At 40.7% G+C, this 16,904-nt stretch overlaps 1 protein-coding gene across 1 annotated transcript in view; it reads left to right on the top strand.

Moving 5' to 3' along the window:
• ppfia2 (PTPRF interacting protein alpha 2) overlaps nt 1–16,904 on the top strand; it is a 413,910-nt gene that overhangs the window by 158,736 nt on the left and 238,270 nt on the right. The window contains exon 2 of the mRNA XM_067999463.1: nt 14,812–14,913. Coding sequence (XP_067855564.1) covers nt 14,812–14,913 — 102 coding nt within the window. The remainder of the gene's footprint in view (nt 1–14,811; nt 14,914–16,904) is intronic.

The following is a 16,904-nucleotide window of genomic DNA, read 5'->3' on the forward strand; positions in this document are numbered from 1 at the left end:
GAGCCACTCTTGGTGATGGACATTGAAGTCCCCCACCCAGAGTACATTTTGTGCCCTTGCTACCCTCAGTGCTTCCTCCAAGTGGTGCTGAACATGGAGGAGGACTGATTCATCAGCTGAGGGAGGGCGGTAGGTGGTAATCAGTAGGAGGTTTCCTTGCCCATGTTTGACCTGATGCCATGAGATTTCATGGGGTCCAGAGTCAATGTCGAGGACTCCCAGGGCCACTCCCTCCTAACTGTATGGAGAAAAGAAGGGTATTGTGTTGAGGTATGGATATGGAGAAAAGAAGGGTAAATGGTGTTGAGGTATAGATCAGCCATGATCAAACTGAAAGGTGGAAAACGCTCGAGGGTCTGAATGGCCTACCCTTGTTCCTATATTCCTATGCTTCTAAAACAAAGTTGCTTTTGTTTGAGTTGGTGGTAAATTGTAATATTTTTGGCAGTCAGCATTTAACATCGTGCAATTTTTTTAACCCTGTGCATTTCTACATCTTGATGTCTTCAGTTTCCTAGACAAAACTCGTCTGCAATCTTTGGCAATTGTTGCTGCATTCAAAGTTGCAACGAACAAAGTTGGAACGATGAGAATCTCCTGCAAAGATGAAGATTTCTGTGGGGAGTTGATTGAGTCCTCCTCTATGCTGCTGTTGTGAGGCAAAGCAATCTTTGAGGCATGAACACAAGTTTCCACTGGTATTGCAAACATGATTCTGGTTGTCAGTAGAGAATGGCCCTTATTGAATCAGAGATCCTTAAATCCTTGAGAGAGAGAGAGAGTCAACTGAATATCCTGTAAACCCTCTGAGAAGTTACCCTGTTATACTTTTCAATTTGATTGACATGTACTTCTCCAGATGGTCTCCAGAGGCTTGCAGTCCTTCATTTGGTGCCTCCACATTGAGTTGATTGATTTAACTGGATATCTCATGAAACGAGGGAAGGTTTGCAGATGCTCTTGTAGTCGCCACTTTCTCCAGGCTGCCTTGTAATGAGTTGAACCCCTCTTAGATGTTGGCACCCAGCAGGGCAATGGTCTCCACCGCTATCACAGTCATTTGCAGTACCTATTGGGATGGCCGTGCAGAACCTCCAAATGTGCCTGATGCTTTGTTTGCATCCGTCTCTTTGTTGCAGCAGCCCTGAAATCATCATCAATATGCTCTGCAACCAGGGGCTGACATGACTTATGCCTCCACTGAACTATATCAGAATATTAGTCAGAAGAGGTAATGATCAAACTTTATAGTGCTCTAATCAGACTGCACCTTGAATACTGCATCCAGTTCTGATCTCCAAGAAACAAGAGAAACATTCAAACACTGGAGGCATTGCAGACAAGAGCCACAAGGCTAATCCCTAGTTTCAGGGATATGAGTTATGAGAGAAGACTGGAAAAACTTGGGCTTTTCAGTCAAAAAAGAAGGTGTCTGGGAAGTGATCTTATAGAGATATATAAGATTGTTAACCTTTTTAAAAACCTTTAACCTGGAATATTACTTCAAATTAAACTGTGAATGTAGAACTAGGGGACACATGTTCAAAATAGTAAAAAGTATCTTTAGGACTTGTATCAGGAAATTCTTCTTCACACAAAGAGTGATCCACATGCAAAATAAACTTCCAGATATATTGGAGGCAAAAACCCTGGAATCATTTAAGAAACAATTGGATGGTACAATGGGGGAGGGGATGCCAGGATCTCTCTGGATGGATAAACTAAGATGGGCCGAATGGCTTTCCTCATTGGTAATTATGATATGATATTGTGAAGTTACAGCCCAAGTGGACTTTGGTAAACTCTGAGGTAGAATCTCTGTGGGAGTTCCTCAATCTCCTGTTGTAACTTTGGCAGAAGATTGATGGAAACTCTGGACAAGTGGCATTAAAGCCTGTTTATGCCATTTGCCTGAGGTTTCCGCCGAAGTTAAGGCGAATGATCGGGTAAATCCCATGTAGAAATTACTGGTGTATGAATTTGTATACTTCGACTTCTAAGAGGCATTTGATAAAGTTCCACATGAAATTAAGCCATGCCATGTATGAAGGTTTTTTTTATGTACCACTATTGAGAGTATGAGGTCAATATTAATGCACTGCTGGATATTTATTTGGCAACCTTTTGTACCCAGTATCCCATTCAAAAGTTCCCAGGATAGGCAAAATGTATTTTTGATGCAGAGTAAATGTCACAGCAAAGTGCATAAACTTCATATTTTAGAAAACACCCCTTTTGTAGGAATGTCATATTTTCTACATTAATAATCCTTGTAGTTTTTCTTGGTAAAACTGCTAATCTGATGCTAATAATTGCTGAATTTTGGGCAAGTTTGTGCTTTGGATTCATATGTACTAGAAACTGTGTTGAGACTGCATACACTCAATTTCGATTCACACCATTACAGCTAGCAGATTGAAGAAATTTTTAATCTTGTAAATGTGGCTTGTATTCACAACCAGTTTTCAGAGTTGAAACAATGATGTTTTGAACCACTGTGCTACCTATTCCCTCCCCCAACAATCTCTTTCTCAGCAATGTTATTTTAAAGACATTGTTATAGCACATCAGTTTGTGCATTCCATGTTGTCACTGATATTACCATTTATACCTTGCTGTTTTGGGAAGTTTTTTTTTAATACTTGTATCAATGCAAACGCTGTTTTTATATTTGGCCATAGGAAAAATTCTGGCTAACTTTGTTTTTTGCAATGTTTTGTTGTAAGCCTGACAGAATCATTTACTACAAGGATAACAAGACATTATTAAGACCATAAAGGTTTTAACATGTTGTCACAGCAGGTGTTAACAAATCAGATGCAGGCTATTTATAACATCCTTTAATTAATGCATAACGTCTTGTTCTCAGCATTTGCTGTCAGAGTTGCAGAACACCAAGTGTTATGCCAGTGGAGCTCCTCACAGACATTTATGATATAAGTGTTGGCATATGCTTCTCATTTAGTCTTTGATGAGGCAAAGAAAATGTTCTTTATTTCAATCCTTCAAAACAGCTCTTCACAAGTCTAACCAACAGCTAGCGCCTTTTACTTTTGATGGCTCCACCTTTAGTCGTTCTTTATCTATTGACATTATGAGCCACATTATTATCCTCTGACCTCAAATGGTACTCTCAATTCTTCTCCTTTGCTAAAGGTACTTGAACAAGCTTGGTTTTCTTTTTTGTGCCAACCCTTTTTCCTCTTAAAACATTCTTAACTCACTATAAAACCCAAGATTTGACTACGGTTTCCAACTGAGAAGGCACTTCTAACAATTTCTCACATTCCTGGATGGAAAACAAGAAAAAGCTTGTCACCTGTGATCTGTTTCTCAACCCTAGCCTGCATTGCAACCTTCCTTGCATCTTTCTATTTTATCAATGCTATTATGGCCAATGCTTTTTCAATTATTCCTCTTTTTTTCCTTCTAAGCTCCCAATACAACTTATACTCCTTTCCTCCTCCAAACATCATCACTGCGTTGAAACCAAAGCTTATTGCCATGTTTTCTACTTGAATTTATTTTTACACAGGACCTCAAAACTTTGGACTCCTTACCTGCTGCAGTCTTTCCTTCCTCCTACAAGTTTCAGGCTTTCAATATCCAAACTTGGCATTACTTCAGCATCAGTTCCTGATATGCCTGATCTCTTTTACCATATATACCACCTTGATGGGCTTTGGCAGCTTCACCTTGTTTTCTCAATAAATTAAATTCTACAAATTATTTCATTACATTTTAGACCCCCATATTGTAATAAAAGGTCAAACTTTATTTTTTTTCTTTGCTTTTCTAATTTTGTCCCCTCCCTTTTTAGAGACTTTTGTGATAATGGGTGCTAGCAAGTCAGCAGCCCGTTTTATATCTCTCCTGATTTTTATTTCCATTGACTTCAGTATCCTGTCCCTCAAGACTGGTACTCCTTCATTCAATGCCTCCACATTGAACTAACTTTTTCGTCTTTCTTGAAGCAGGGAATGGTATGCAGATGTTTCTGGAGTTGCTACTTTCTTTAGAATGCACTGGAATGAAATGAACCCCTCTCAGACATTGGCTCGCAGCAAGGCAGTGGACTGCCATACTATTCCAGCCATCTGCTGTACATCGTGGGAGAGGCTACACAGAACTTCCATATATGTTTGGTGCTTTGCTAGAATCCTTTGTTTCAAAGCAGGACTCCTGAGATCACTTTTCACATGGTAGGGGTAATTTTGACTTTGGGCGATAGTGTAAAACGGGCGATATCAGATCAGCCGCCCGTTATATCTCGCTTCCGATATTAATTTCCATTGACTTCTATTTCCTCTCTAACTTCCCTCAGCATTCTGAGTGCATGCCTTCATGGTTGACACTTTGAGTCCTGCCATTTTCTTTCAGTATTACTTCCATATCTATAGTTCATTCTCACTACCATACTCTTCTGTGAAAACTGAGACAAGATACTCATTTAGTAATTTTGCCATTCCTTCCTCCTCCATTAGAAGATTTATTTTATCTCTAATTAGCCATATCCTTTCTTTAACTATTCTGTTACTTTTATGTATTTCTAAAATTCTTTACTATTTTCCTTTATGTTATCTGTTGGTCTTCTTTCATACCCTCTATTTGCCTTCCTAATTTTTTTTGCTTCCCCTCTATATTTTTTTGTATTCCATTTAATATTCTTTTGTATTATTAGCCCAGACTTGTCTTTTCTAAGTCTTATTTTGATTTTAATTTCTCTCCTTATCCAGCTTTTGCAGTACCTTCTTTTCATCTCGTGGGAGTATGTTTAGTCTATACCCTAATCATCTCCTGTCATCCTTTATTATGGTCCTATTGTTCCAGCACTTCTATCAAATTTGACTATATCACTTCCATATTGCTCATACCTCGTGCCTATGCATAGGATGGACAGAATGCACCAGAAGTGTGTTCTACCTATCCAGGCTGAGGTATGCCTGACTTAGGTGGGGCAGGTCATTAACATCGTCCAGTCACACTCCTGTTACAGGCCCGTCCCCCTGGCAAGGCTTTGGACTAGAAATCAGAGACAAAAAGACAGCTGCAGACTTCAAAGCAGTGGGGCTGGCTGCCAGTCTCACACAGCAGCTGGAAGGTGTCCAGGTCCCAAAAATCAATAGGTCTTACTAGAAACAGCAGGCCACTTACCTTTTTCACTTGCTGCAGGGTCCTTTTAGACACTCCAATCTGAGGGGTCCCAGATGCAAGGACCACCACCAGCTTCTCAGGGCACTGTTGGAATTGGGCGCCTCATGGTGGTGAGAAGAGGAAATTGATGTGGAAGGGCCAGAAACAACCCTTCCTGTTTCATTTCCAAGAGTATGCTCGGCCCATGCCTATTGGATGTGCAGGCCCTTTTTGTGATAACCCTGGAAAACCTAGGGGAACATAATAGGGTGGAGACCTGAAGTAATATCTCACTGTTCTCTTTTCCTCTCCATACTGCCTGAAAAATAAAACTTCCCCAGGCATTAGGGAGAACAATATCAAGGCCCATACCTCTTCCTCTGGCTCCTTTCTACTGTTTGGTGGTCTATGATATACTCCCAATAGAGTAACATTTCCCTTATTTTACCTTAACTCTAATCAAATAGATTTAACTTGTGCAGATTCCCTATATCATCTCTATCTTCTATTGCTGTACTACAAACAGAATGCATTTTAAAAATAAAAGCAAAATACTGCAGACGCTGGAAAACTGAAATAAAAATAGAAAATGCTGGAAAACAGTTTTAAAAATGCCTGCCGATGCAGTTTAATTTTATTTTGTCTTATGGTGTCAACTATTTTCGATCCAATTATACATTTAACTCCTCCTCCTCCTCCTAAAGAATACTACAGCACAGCAATCTCATTAGTGATATTTTAGTTAACTCCGCAGATGTGTCATTTGCTGACTTCACATTTTCGGTGGGGGAGCTTCACCCATCGTAAGCACATATTGGAAACTCGAGCATGCACCATTTTTTGACCATTTCAAAGTAAGTTTTAGAAAATTGTACGTAGCACATGCTCAAATTTTGTAATGTGCTTGCAGCCTTTTCTATAAATCATCTGCTTTTAGAATCTTGGGCTGTTACATTATCATTTATTCAGATGTTTGGAAACAGAAAATTGCTTGTGTTAGAAATGTGCATGATAATGTCTCAAAGATTTTAGTGTCAGTTACATCCCAAAAACAGATGCATTTGGGGCACAACAAACCCAGACACGGTGTAATAAATGGATAGAAATCTATCCCAATTGATCTCCATTGACTTTGCATATCATCCCTTTCTGCCACTACCTGGGAGCAGCAAAAAAAGGATGAGCTTAATAATATTAAAATTAGGAATAATTGACATAATTTGAATGCCAACACCATTTGCTGGCCTTTAGATCTGGGGGCCTCCAAAAACGTAGTCCAGCCATTGGAGATAATTTTAACTGGCGGGAAATTGACAGGATCGGTTTGGCTGACCGTTTTACACCCTGCACAATTTTACTTTCCTTTGAGTCAATGGAAATAAAACGGGAAGCCAATCCGATTTTGTCAATTTCCCGCTGGGCAGGTTAGGTTAAAATTATCTCCACAGCGTCACGCATCATTTTGGTTTGCTATTTGTTGCACAACTTTGCTATGCAATAAGGAATAAACACGGAGCACCCAAAGGAGAAGGACCATGAGGGTGAGGACATACAGGAAACCGGGGATGTTTCAGGTGACCCATGTATATCCATACATGCCAACCATCAGCATTTCATACTAACAGTCATTGTTTTGGGGGTCCAGTCAGCATGTCAGAGTGGATTGAGGCCCCTCCTTTCATTACCACTCGTTGAGTGTTCTTCTGCTATGGAAAGGATCACCGCCTCTACGTACTGTAAGTGGGAGCTCCTGTCCTCAGAACAGCAACAACAAAGAATTCCCATTTACAGTATACAGAGGTGGGATCCCTTTCATTAGGCAGCAACATTACCTATGGCCATTCTATGCCTGTCCCTGCTACTGGATGCTATATAAGCATACCCACTAATCTGCAGTGACAGCAGACCCAATGACAGCATTCAGAGTATCGAAGTCCTATAAAACTTTCAGGCTGCCTGAATGCAATCTTCATGCTTGTCCAGGGAGGAATAGACAAGGGAACCCAAGGTCTACATGACAACAGTATGAGTATTCATGAGTGATGCTATGACTAGCATTGTGAGCAGTGGCATAGCGGGCTCCACTGTATTTTAAGTTATCACACTATGGTGGATTGGAGTTTTTTTATCCTATGCAGCAGAACACCATACATGTGGGTTGAGTACTCCTCCACTCTAGCTGCTAGGTACACTCTTCAATAACTTCAGCAATTTTTCATGCTCAGAGAACACTCTTTTTAAAAGCAGGTCTCCCTAAGGTCCCTATCCATGTACTCATCAGCAGTGAACGGACTCGAGTGACTCTCTGGACAGCTTGTTTCAATTCCTCCTGTGTCATCGTCATCTACTCCTGCACACTCATGCTCTGTGTATCATCCAATGCATGCTGCTCAAACTCACAAAGTCCTGTACGAACCTCACATTGCTCTTACTGACTGTTACAATATGGAATAGTTTGGCTAAATAGCAGCACTGATGAAACTTTGATTTTTAAAACAAATGCAGTATGGATGTTTCTGGGCTGGTGCTACGCAAAGGTATAGTGAGTAATGGTAGATGTTAACAGGTGCTTGTTTCCACAGGTTCCTTCGCCCCAACTCCATTTCATGTGGCATATATAGAGAAAGAGAACAAGATCAAATTTTATAATGCTGCTTGGTCACATGTTGCTTTCTGCAGGATACCTGACAAAGAATTGTTTCCAAGTTTCTGATTTAGTTCCACTAATTGAGTGAATAATTAGGATAACAAAGAAAGAGCAAGAAAAGTTGCGACCAAAACTCTTGCGTCCTCATCTCCTGATTCCTCTACATTGACTGGGACAGAACCCTCAAAAAATGTAGGATGATAGAAATTGGGGAATCCTCCTCCATTGGGGCTTCTCCTGCAAAAATAGTGAAAGAAATTGAATTATTGACATTGACAGGAGGAATATACAGGGATACCCATCTATCAGCCAGCTGCCGATTGTGCCCATTCCAGGAACAAGCATCATGCTGTTACAACAGATGGAAGAATTTGTAAGGGAATGACAGTTCAGGAGGTAAGGAAAAGATCTTTTAGTGCAGCAAAGTCTTCCCTAGTGCAAAATGGACAATCATGTGAAGCTTTCAAGGTAATGTAAGACTGTGGATGGGAGGGTACTGGTCATGCTATTCATAGATGATACTTTGCAATATTGTAAATTTTGGATGGGGTTCCCTATCTTTATATACCTGGTGAGGTTATTAAATTTCTTGCAGCACTGCAGCAAGGTCCTAGGTACAAGGTTGTCTGCATTTACATGGGCAACTGCCTCCTGCCAGATATCCATTTGATTACAGGGATGAGCACGTTCCTCTTCTGCACTTGCTACAAAATAGGAGCAGGAGTAGGCCAATCGGCCCCTCGAGCTTGCTCCGCCATTCAATAAGATCATGGCTGATCTGATCCTAACTTCAAATCTAAATTCTTGTCCAATTTCCTACCCGCTCCCCGTAACCCCTAATTCCCTTTACTTCTAGGAAACTGTCTATTTCTGTTTTAAATTTATTTAATGATGTAGCTAAATTTTCACTGACATATTAGAAAACCTGGGGCACCCTCTGTTTCCATGAGGGTTGGTAGACATGGCTGCAGGGTGACTGTCTTACTTGTACACCTTTCTCCACTCCTGTAACAATGGGGATGATTTTAAACCCCAAGAACGGGTGTGTTGGGGGCGGGTGGGAGTTGATAATAGTTGGTTTTTGGGTCGCAACCGCACCCGGGCTTTATTTCCGGGTTTAATGTCAGTGCATAAAAGTAAAACTTCCCACTGGGAATGCAAAGTCCAAAAATTTTGCGTTTGCGACCCAAAAAAACAACTATTTTCAACTCCCACCCGCCCCCAACCCACCCGTTCTCGGGGTTTAAAATCACCCCCAATGTCTCTTTAAAATGCTACAGGCCTGCAGCAGCATACAGTTTTCCACTGACTAATGGAGGAGCTGCTAATCACAGGTATGACTCCCACCTGCAGCACACCGACAATATATTAATGAGGCTGAACCTGGAAATTCAGGTAGGCTCAGTACTCGTTGATTCAGGGTTGGTACTTCCGCTGCACCAGCCTTAAGCCAGTTCCATCCACTGGTTCAGTTTATTAACAAGTGAAGGGTTCTCAAAATTCCCACATTTTTCATATCATCAACGAGGATATGACTTTTGGAATTTTATTTGAAGACGAACCAACTGCTAGGTTTAAACATGGATCCCTGCAAGACATACCCGGGCTTGTTGGGACAGAGTGAATTGTTCCTGAAAACCAGACAATGAGAGTAGACAGAATACGCATTCTTCCCTTTAAAACAATCAACCCAGAGAAAGACTTCAGTTTACACGAAACTAAAGCCCATCAAAACCTTGCATAAATCAATCAATGCAATTATGCAAACCCATCAATGCAATGGCTTTCAGTTCAAGCCTAGTTATGGGGACAGGACACCAACAATCACCGGAAGAAGCCCACCATAATCAGACAAAGAACTAACCTTGTTTTGGAATCAGATAAGAAATTCGAAAAACAGTATAACTGGGCCATCAGTTACAAAGCAGAAAAAAAAAGTTGGTTTTGGAGCAGGTTCTAAACAGCAGTTTTGAAGCAGCAGTTTTGGAGCAGGTTTTAGATTGGTTTTGGAGCAGGTTCTAAGCAGTTCAGCTTTAAACAGCAGTTTTGAAGCAGCAAGAAGGCAGCCGCAGCCCTGCACGAAGATCGTCCACCCACAACTGCGCCTTACCATACCAACAGACTCTATCCAACTGAAGAACCTTCGCAGATTCCACAGACCAGGACCACGTGGGGACGGCAGGGCCCAGAGGACACAAAGAGCGTACCCCAAAACTGCAACCGGCTTACCTGGCTGGATTTCGAACTGTCAAGGAACCCTGGTTTGGTGAGCATGATTCCTGACCTCTACTAGTTCAATTTAGTTAGGTTTTGGGGGTGGGACAAGGGTAAGGGGATTAGTAGGGTGATTTTCCCTCGTTATGCCGTGTGTTCCCCATTCTTAACTAAGTGTACTTTGTATCTCAGTATTATCCTAATGTTATAAGTTCATTTGTGACTTCAATAAACCCAGTTTCTTTTCTTGTACCAAAACCAGTTGTCTGCTGCATTTTTTGTCCCAACCCCCAAATAAGTCCAAGGTCTAGAACCCAGGGAGTGGGAGCGATTCGGACCGCTCAGTAGTCAGAGGTGAAGCTGACACACACCACCACCCCCTACACAAGACCAGTTGGACCACTATTTTAAGGCTACAGTAAACGTTCAATGACTGATTTAAGTAAGAACTGATTAACTTTTAAGGGCTATGCCAAAATAAAAAAAAACACAAAATGTTATGATTTTGCTAGGCTACTTATGGAATTTAGCAATAAAGTAGTGTTTTTTGACATTTCTAAAACTATTACATTTAGAATTACAATTTTGTAAATGTTAGTTAATATGAAACAAATTAACATGACAAAAGGATTTGTAACCTCACCTACCACCAGTGCATAACGTGTGTCCCTGATTTTCTGTTATGCACTGTGGTAGGTGAGGCAACATATGGGTCAATTTTAACCACCCTACAGCAACATAGGGGTCAATTTTAACCACCCTGCCCAGTGGGAATGGTGCTGTGCATTCCCTCAGCAGCCATCGTAACTTAACTCAAAACAAGTATAGGAAAACTGCCCGCTCCAAGCAGGCGGAGCCTAATTTACATGGAAAATTCATGGCCCAAGGATATCACGGGCGCCATGACCCCATTTTAACTCTAGGGTTCAGGAGACCCGCATGGTACCAACCCCAACAGCTCTACTATGGTGGGAGTCTGCAGAGTAGCCAGAAGAGGCCAAGGTGTTAAAATATTTTACTTTTTTGTAGAATACTTGTGGGCCAGGAAAAACAGGGGTGCTCCCTCCGGGCTCCAGAAGAAGTCCTTGGACCTACCCAGCCCTGGCCTTGCCTCTTCCCCCCAGCCTTTGAATCTTCATCCAAACCCCCTCTCCAGCACTAACTTCATGCCAGGGACCGTTCTCTTGTGACCCCGGTGTCATCGAGCTCCCAACCCGATTTCTGTTCCGCCTTGCTGCCCCTGAAGTCATTCCTGCTGGTTTCAGGTAGACAAAGTGCTGGAATATTTAAATAAGGCCTGGGTGTTGAAATGGCTTGGGTCTCACACTGGGCTCCCTGCGGGACTTTTCCTTGCACTCTACACCCCATCCGCCACATGTTAAAATCTACTCATACACTCAGAACGTTTCTCTCATCTGTTGTTCATTTTTTGATTTCTTATAAATTAGTAATTAAAACTGTTGAGAATTTACTGTTGACTGTTTCTAAGTATTCCCAGAAATTTTTTTGGGGCAACTTACTGTCCCCATTTTAATTTATCTATCCAATGTCAATTTTTTTAAAAGTATATGTTTGTGATTGGTATGTTGGCATCTTTAGAATTGTAAACAGAATAAGGCTGTCACTGCTCCAATAATAGGGCAGTTATGCTGAACATTTTAGGTGGAAGTAAAGCAGTTTTAGCAACTCAGTAAAACAAATTGTGCAGTATAACTGCAGCTCAACTTATGTGATTTTGGAATTTAGATTCCGGTGTGAGACCACCTCAAAGAGATTGACAACACTTCAACTTCAATAAGCTGCAATATAACTGTAACCTACACGAGGCAAATATCTTTTATGCCATTCTCCTGGGAGTTCTGCAGCTCTGTCGGCAAAGACACGGTGAATGAGCGGCAGAGCCCCACAGAAATTGATCTGCATACTGATGAAATTCTTTATATTTCGCTTGCATCATTCACTAAATGTTAATGCAGGAAATAACTAGTGTGTATTTGCTGATAAACCTCGGTAAACAACATTAACTTTGTGAGGATCGTTCTGTTTTGTGTTAGGGACTCCATGCAATAATTTCCAATAAACAGCGTCAGCTACCCAAAGAAAAACAGCTGTAGTTGCAGAAAACATTTTTTTATTAGTATTGACAAATAATGTGCTGGTAAGTCAATAAATACAAAAATCTGCTTACAAATTAACAGAAATTTAATGATCTTGCAGATCCCAGTTTGAAAACCTGTGATTCAGTCCAACAAGTTATGACATAGTTGTCACTGTGCAACAATATTTAGCTGTGAAATTTGCTGAAATGATTCTATTACTTGAATAGTATTCTCTTCAAAATCATGAAAATATTAGTATACCAGATTAATATAACTTGGGTGTTTTACTTTCATTAAATGTAATCTCTGATTCCAGGACTTGCTAGTTTTCATACTTCATTTTTGCTTGGACAGCAGATTTGTTCTGCCATTGCTTTACTGTATTTACTATACTATGTCAAACAGTGTATAATCAAATATTTTCTCCTTCCTAGTCTTTGCACTATGCTATTCCCATAGTTTCCTAACCAAATTTCTCAGACGCTGCACTGTACAGCTGTGAGGCAATACTGGATGGTCAGTCTAACCATTCAGTGTACTATACATAATCTTTGGATTGGAAAGAAACAATAACCTCTTTTGGCATGCATAATAATAGCTACAATGCCATTTCATAATAGAAGTGTTGGGAAAGGGATTTGTATATGAGTAGAAGTTTTATGTCCTCACAACATTTTTGCACCCAGTAATAGTGATTTTAAAATTTATTTGTGCCTGAACCTAATGGTCGAGTATTAATTTTTATGCAATATCAGGTTACTGTAGATAGTCTGTATTTCTACTGGTGAATGCTACATCTCGTATACAAATGCTTAGAGATGCTACTAGATTTTCTCTGTTATGTAATCAGTGGAAATGCGTGTATATTACTATTTTGCTAGATATTTAACATTTGATTTCACAAATTTCCAGAAAAAGAGTTGATTCAAGATTAGTTCTGTTTATCATTTGGAGATAAGGAAGAAGATTCACATTTCACTTTCCTTTATGTGGAGTTGGTGGTCATTACATTTATTTAGTATTGCTTGATTTCAAATTCAAGAATTTGCAGCATTTAGGCACATTTTTATATAAGTAACATTATTTTGCACTGGCCATGAAACCATCAATGTTAAAATTGTACACTTTCCCAGTTAAAGTTTGAAAGGAGTGAAATTCTGAATCTTTGCGCACGCTTATTTTTAATGTTAAAAAGCATCCCCTGATACAATGCATGCATTGGAGAATCAGTACTATAACATTTCATTTAAAGAATGGATTGAAAGTTACAATTCACCTATATAGACCTCTTCATTCTCCCAAATTGGCCATTAGAAATGTGCAAAAATGATTCTGAGATAACTGTCCCTCTAATTTTCCATACACCATGTGAGTTATCACCTAAAGAGAGAAATTGAACATCATTGTACCCGGTTGTTGGGCGAAAATGATCGTCAGACGAATTTCAGGTCAAGATTTTCCGAGCCCAATCTTCCCTAGAAGCTTGACGACCACCATATTGGTTTGGCCAACTTTTAGCTTGTAAGGTGCGCTGGCCTTATCAAACTATTCAAATAAGGGTCATTCACCTGTTGACGGATCTTTTTTCCAAATTGAACTGTGGGAGCGCTGGATTTGTGGACTGTTAACCTCATCCAGTAATTATTAGCACCAAAAGTCAGCAAACAGGCTGCATCAACGATACTTAAAGGGATCCTTAGCTGCATGTAGGTAAGTTTCTAGTTAGTAATTTTAAGCTGCTGTGGGCTTGGAGGCCTTCTTTTGGTTAACATAGCTGAGATAGCTGTTTGCAAAATTTGTGGGAACTAACTTTTTGGAGCACTTTGTGCTGGAGCTTCAGCTTTTTTTTGTTGAAAACTGGATCTGTTGCTAGGTCTGCCATCGGACTGGAGGTGGAGGACCAGCAGCAGCAAGAAGACGGCAGAGACCTCCAAATGTTTGGTGCTCTAAGACAGAGATTTTGCTGCCTGGATAGGTCTGGAGGGCTCCTTCAGTAGAGCCCCAAGAAGGTCTCCAGAATTGTCATGGTCTGCAGCATTCTCCACAACTTCACATTGCTAAAGGAACAACCCCTGAAGACGCCTCAGGAGGAAGAAGCGGAGGAGCAAGATGAAGAGTGTGACTAGGAAGCCACAAGAGCAAGGGCAGTCATAAAAGCCCTTCCTGCAGCTCCTCTGCTTGCCATTTTGCCTGCAAAGCGTTAATTCAGTTGACAGCAGCCAAACTGCACTTCTCTTTTAAGAGGTGCAGACTGCCTTTAACTGGTGTCACTGATGCCCAATTTTTTGCACCCACCCCAATCAGTGAGCTGCCAATAAACAGCAGAAGTAGCATTGGCAGATCGCCAATCTTAATCAAATAAAGCACTAGTTTTGCTCATGCCTCTCCCTCGTGATCGGGCACACGTTTTTGTGAAGCCCATTTCACACTGATTTCTAGCATTACTTGAATTTCTCCCCCCTAGCTTCTGTTTGGCATTTGTCCACAGTAAATGGGTGAAATAATGGACTCAATGTTGTGGGACTTGCAAGTCTAAATCTATGTCCCATGATACCATGCTGGAACAAACAGTTTTGATTTTGTTGTGCATATTATGTTTATGAAGAAGCCATATGGTGCTAGCCATGAACTATTGTAATTCATCCATATGTTCAATTTCCTATTAGTTTTGCCTTAAACTAAGACATCAATTAATATTTTTAATTTATCCCTTAACAGGAGTTTGCTGCACTGACAAAGGAGTTAAATGCATGCAGAGAACAACTGTTGGAAAAAGAAGATGAAATTTCTGAACTCAAAGCTGAGAGAAACAACACGAGAGTAAGTTATCAGAGTATATAGCCTAGAAATTGCTGTTACTGTATATTTGAAGGGAAGGGGTAACTGTGGGTTACTAATAGTTCCAGGAGAATTTATTCATGCAAGTTTACATATGATTTTGCTGTTTTCAGTCTATGGCTAAAATGTGGGCTTTCTCCAGCACACCAGTAAGCCAACCAATGAAAAGAGATGAACTAATCCTCTAAATCAGCTGTGAACTGCAATTAGGAGGTATTTAAGAATCTAAAATTGCACTGGCAAAATTAAGCCAGCTTGTTATGCTCAAAAATGCTGTAGAATTAGGTGTTAATGAGAGAGGAATGGCATTTTTACTGGTAAGGGCTCAAGGACAGGAGGCACACAATTCAAGACTGTAATGGCCACCTCTTCAGCCCCCTCCCACAGAAGAGATCGGTGCATCAAGCATGGAAAGAGATAGTTTAAAGCAGCAACACAAGTCAGCCACCATAATTTTGGATGTGGTTGAATCATGTGCAGGGCCTTCACAATGCAAAGCCCAGCAGACTCTGGAGTCACCAGAAATCTTGCAGACTGCATTGAAACTCTACAGCCAACATATTTACTTCTTCTACAATGGAATCACTTAGAATGAGTGGTAGGTTAGGTATCACACATCTGAAACAAAGCACAGGCACCAAGGGCAGCATTGTGCAGCTGCCAACATTCACACACTACGGGGTTGATTTTTTACTTCCGAGTGACCAACCACCGGAGCCAGCTGGCCGGCCCTCCATTCTGGTGGTGAAGAGGCCCCCATGATTTTGTGGCCCTGGCCTCATTTAAATTTGGCAGGTGAACTGCGGGGCACCAAACTATTGTTGCCATTTTGTTTTGTTGCAGCCATTGGGGATAAGATTCCTGCCTCTTTGAAGCACCTTAGCCATTTTTCTACATCAAAGGCCCTATATAAATGCAAGTTGTTGTTGACAGATTGGGCTGTTATAGGCCAAAAAAACTGAGTAAGTAATGAAGTGTAGTCTATATTAGGGAGAGGGCCATCCAACTGCAAAAATTTTACAGCCCAATCCCCAGCCACCCTTAACGTGCTCATTCCAAACAGGAGCTCAGCAGTTATGATTCTTCTCAGTGGTTCCATTAGGGAGCTTGGTTTAGCCTTGCACAGTTTGTGCGCAGGCTCCCAACAAATGACACACTGGCAGACGACATTGTGATGTGCTAGATGCCTAAGTATGCTCTAGGCCTCAGGCCCTACACCTAATAATACGGAGAACTGACATTCCATCTGCTTCAATGCATCAAGCATCCACTATCACATTCACACCCTAGAGTGTGCTGTATCATACGCCCAAAATTGTTGTTCCTATTACATACTTGCCACTGGTGTAATGTTTTATGCTGATGGCAATTGTAGGCTTATAAATCAGCATATGTTTTTGGTTACCATTGCCATCCCTGCTATATACATTCTCAGTGAAGATGTATGTGGTTAACAATGATCCAAAGTGGTCCAGCATATCATCTTAAAAAGCAAAGTTAACATGACAAGGAAATGTCTAGGCATCACTACATCTATATTGATGCTGCAAGCAGCAGGTAAATTACTCATGACAGGAAGTTGTATTTTAGCTCATTTTTAGCTACAGCAGCTTATTTTAAAAAAGACTGACTGACCTATAATTCTTTTTGTCTTAGTGCTTCTGCCACCCTCTCACCTCCTCTGCTATTGGAGTTTCTTCTAGTTTGTTTTAATTGATCATTCTTGTTACCTGTATGATATCTCCATTTTGTGATTTTTTTTTTGTGGTTCCTGTAGCCATTTTAAAAAAAACTGCAGTGTTGAAAAGAAAGATAAGTTTATCTGGCTTTGTGATGCCATTTTGTAATCAGCCAACAATTGATTCCCTCCCTGTGGAGGAACATCTGACCTCTGGCACCTCATCTGATGGCATAGCTGAACTCAGCAAAGAATTCACTGTGTATGGAATCATGGGTATGAATTTGCATTCTAC

The sequence above is a fragment of the Heptranchias perlo genome, chromosome 18 (genome assembly GCF_035084215.1).
Source record: "Heptranchias perlo isolate sHepPer1 chromosome 18, sHepPer1.hap1, whole genome shotgun sequence".
NCBI lineage: Eukaryota > Metazoa > Chordata > Chondrichthyes > Hexanchiformes > Hexanchidae > Heptranchias > Heptranchias perlo.